Below are 725 nucleotides of genomic sequence, written 5' to 3'. Positions count from 1 at the left end.
AATCCCGGCAGCGGAATGTGTGACCTGTATGCTCCAGCGAGTTGTGAGATCGACAGAACCCGTAAGATCCTCTATGTTGCCGATACGGGTAATCAGCGTGTCATGGCTTATGAAATATCCTCCTCCAAGGCTGGACGAGGACCTCTCGAGGGTAATGCCATTTATCTGCTCGGTCGCCTCTTCCTATGCCACTAGCTCCAGGTACAGTAGTGTGTGGTGGACATGGACGTGGGACCTCCCTCTCCCAGCTAGAGTGCCCCATAGACCTAGCCTTGGATGGGGATGGCATCTATGTAATGCTTCAGTGCTCATCCTTACTCATGCTTATCGTCACTGCAGGTATGCGACTATGGCAACCACAGAGTCCTTAGGTGGGAGCTCTCATCCGATGGTCTATCGGCCGCTTCTGAGGCCGGACAGCTCGTCGCTGGTGAGAAGGATAGTATCCTCGAAACTACCCAAGTAGTTCATACGTACCTCTCTCTAGGATCCCCGGATGGGTTCTCTGGTCACCTAACAACACAGCTTCATCATCCCTGTGGCATCGCTCTAGATCCCGTCAGTAAAGCTCTCTACATAGCTGACAGGTAGTAATAGAAGCACCTTAGCCCTACGGATACCTATCTCACAGGGACAATCATCGCCTGCAACTTTGGCCGCGACAGGCTAGTGTTGGCGTCACAGTACTGGACTCCTCCGTCGCTCACTTCCCTAACCGTGTGAGG

The 725-nt window shown here is 53.1% G+C and overlaps 1 protein-coding gene across 1 annotated transcript; it reads left to right on the top strand.

Annotated features, from left to right (window-relative positions):
• Positions 1-339: 339 nt before the first annotated feature.
• On the top strand, positions 340-517 carry Pmar_PMAR013613 (hypothetical protein; the record flags this gene model as incomplete). Its single annotated transcript, XM_002765748.1, has 2 exons — positions 340-462; positions 488-517. Coding segments are annotated over 2 exons (153 nt in total), but the record flags the coding sequence as incomplete, so codon positions are not given.
• Between the last annotated feature and the right edge of the window lie 208 nt (positions 518-725).

This window comes from Perkinsus marinus (genome assembly GCF_000006405.1).
Source record: "Perkinsus marinus ATCC 50983 genomic scaffold scf_1104296974768, whole genome shotgun sequence".
Classification (NCBI taxonomy): Eukaryota; Perkinsozoa; order Perkinsida; family Perkinsidae; genus Perkinsus; species Perkinsus marinus.
Note: the sequence above shows the minus strand (reverse complement) of the source record. Positions and strands in the feature narration are given on the sequence as shown.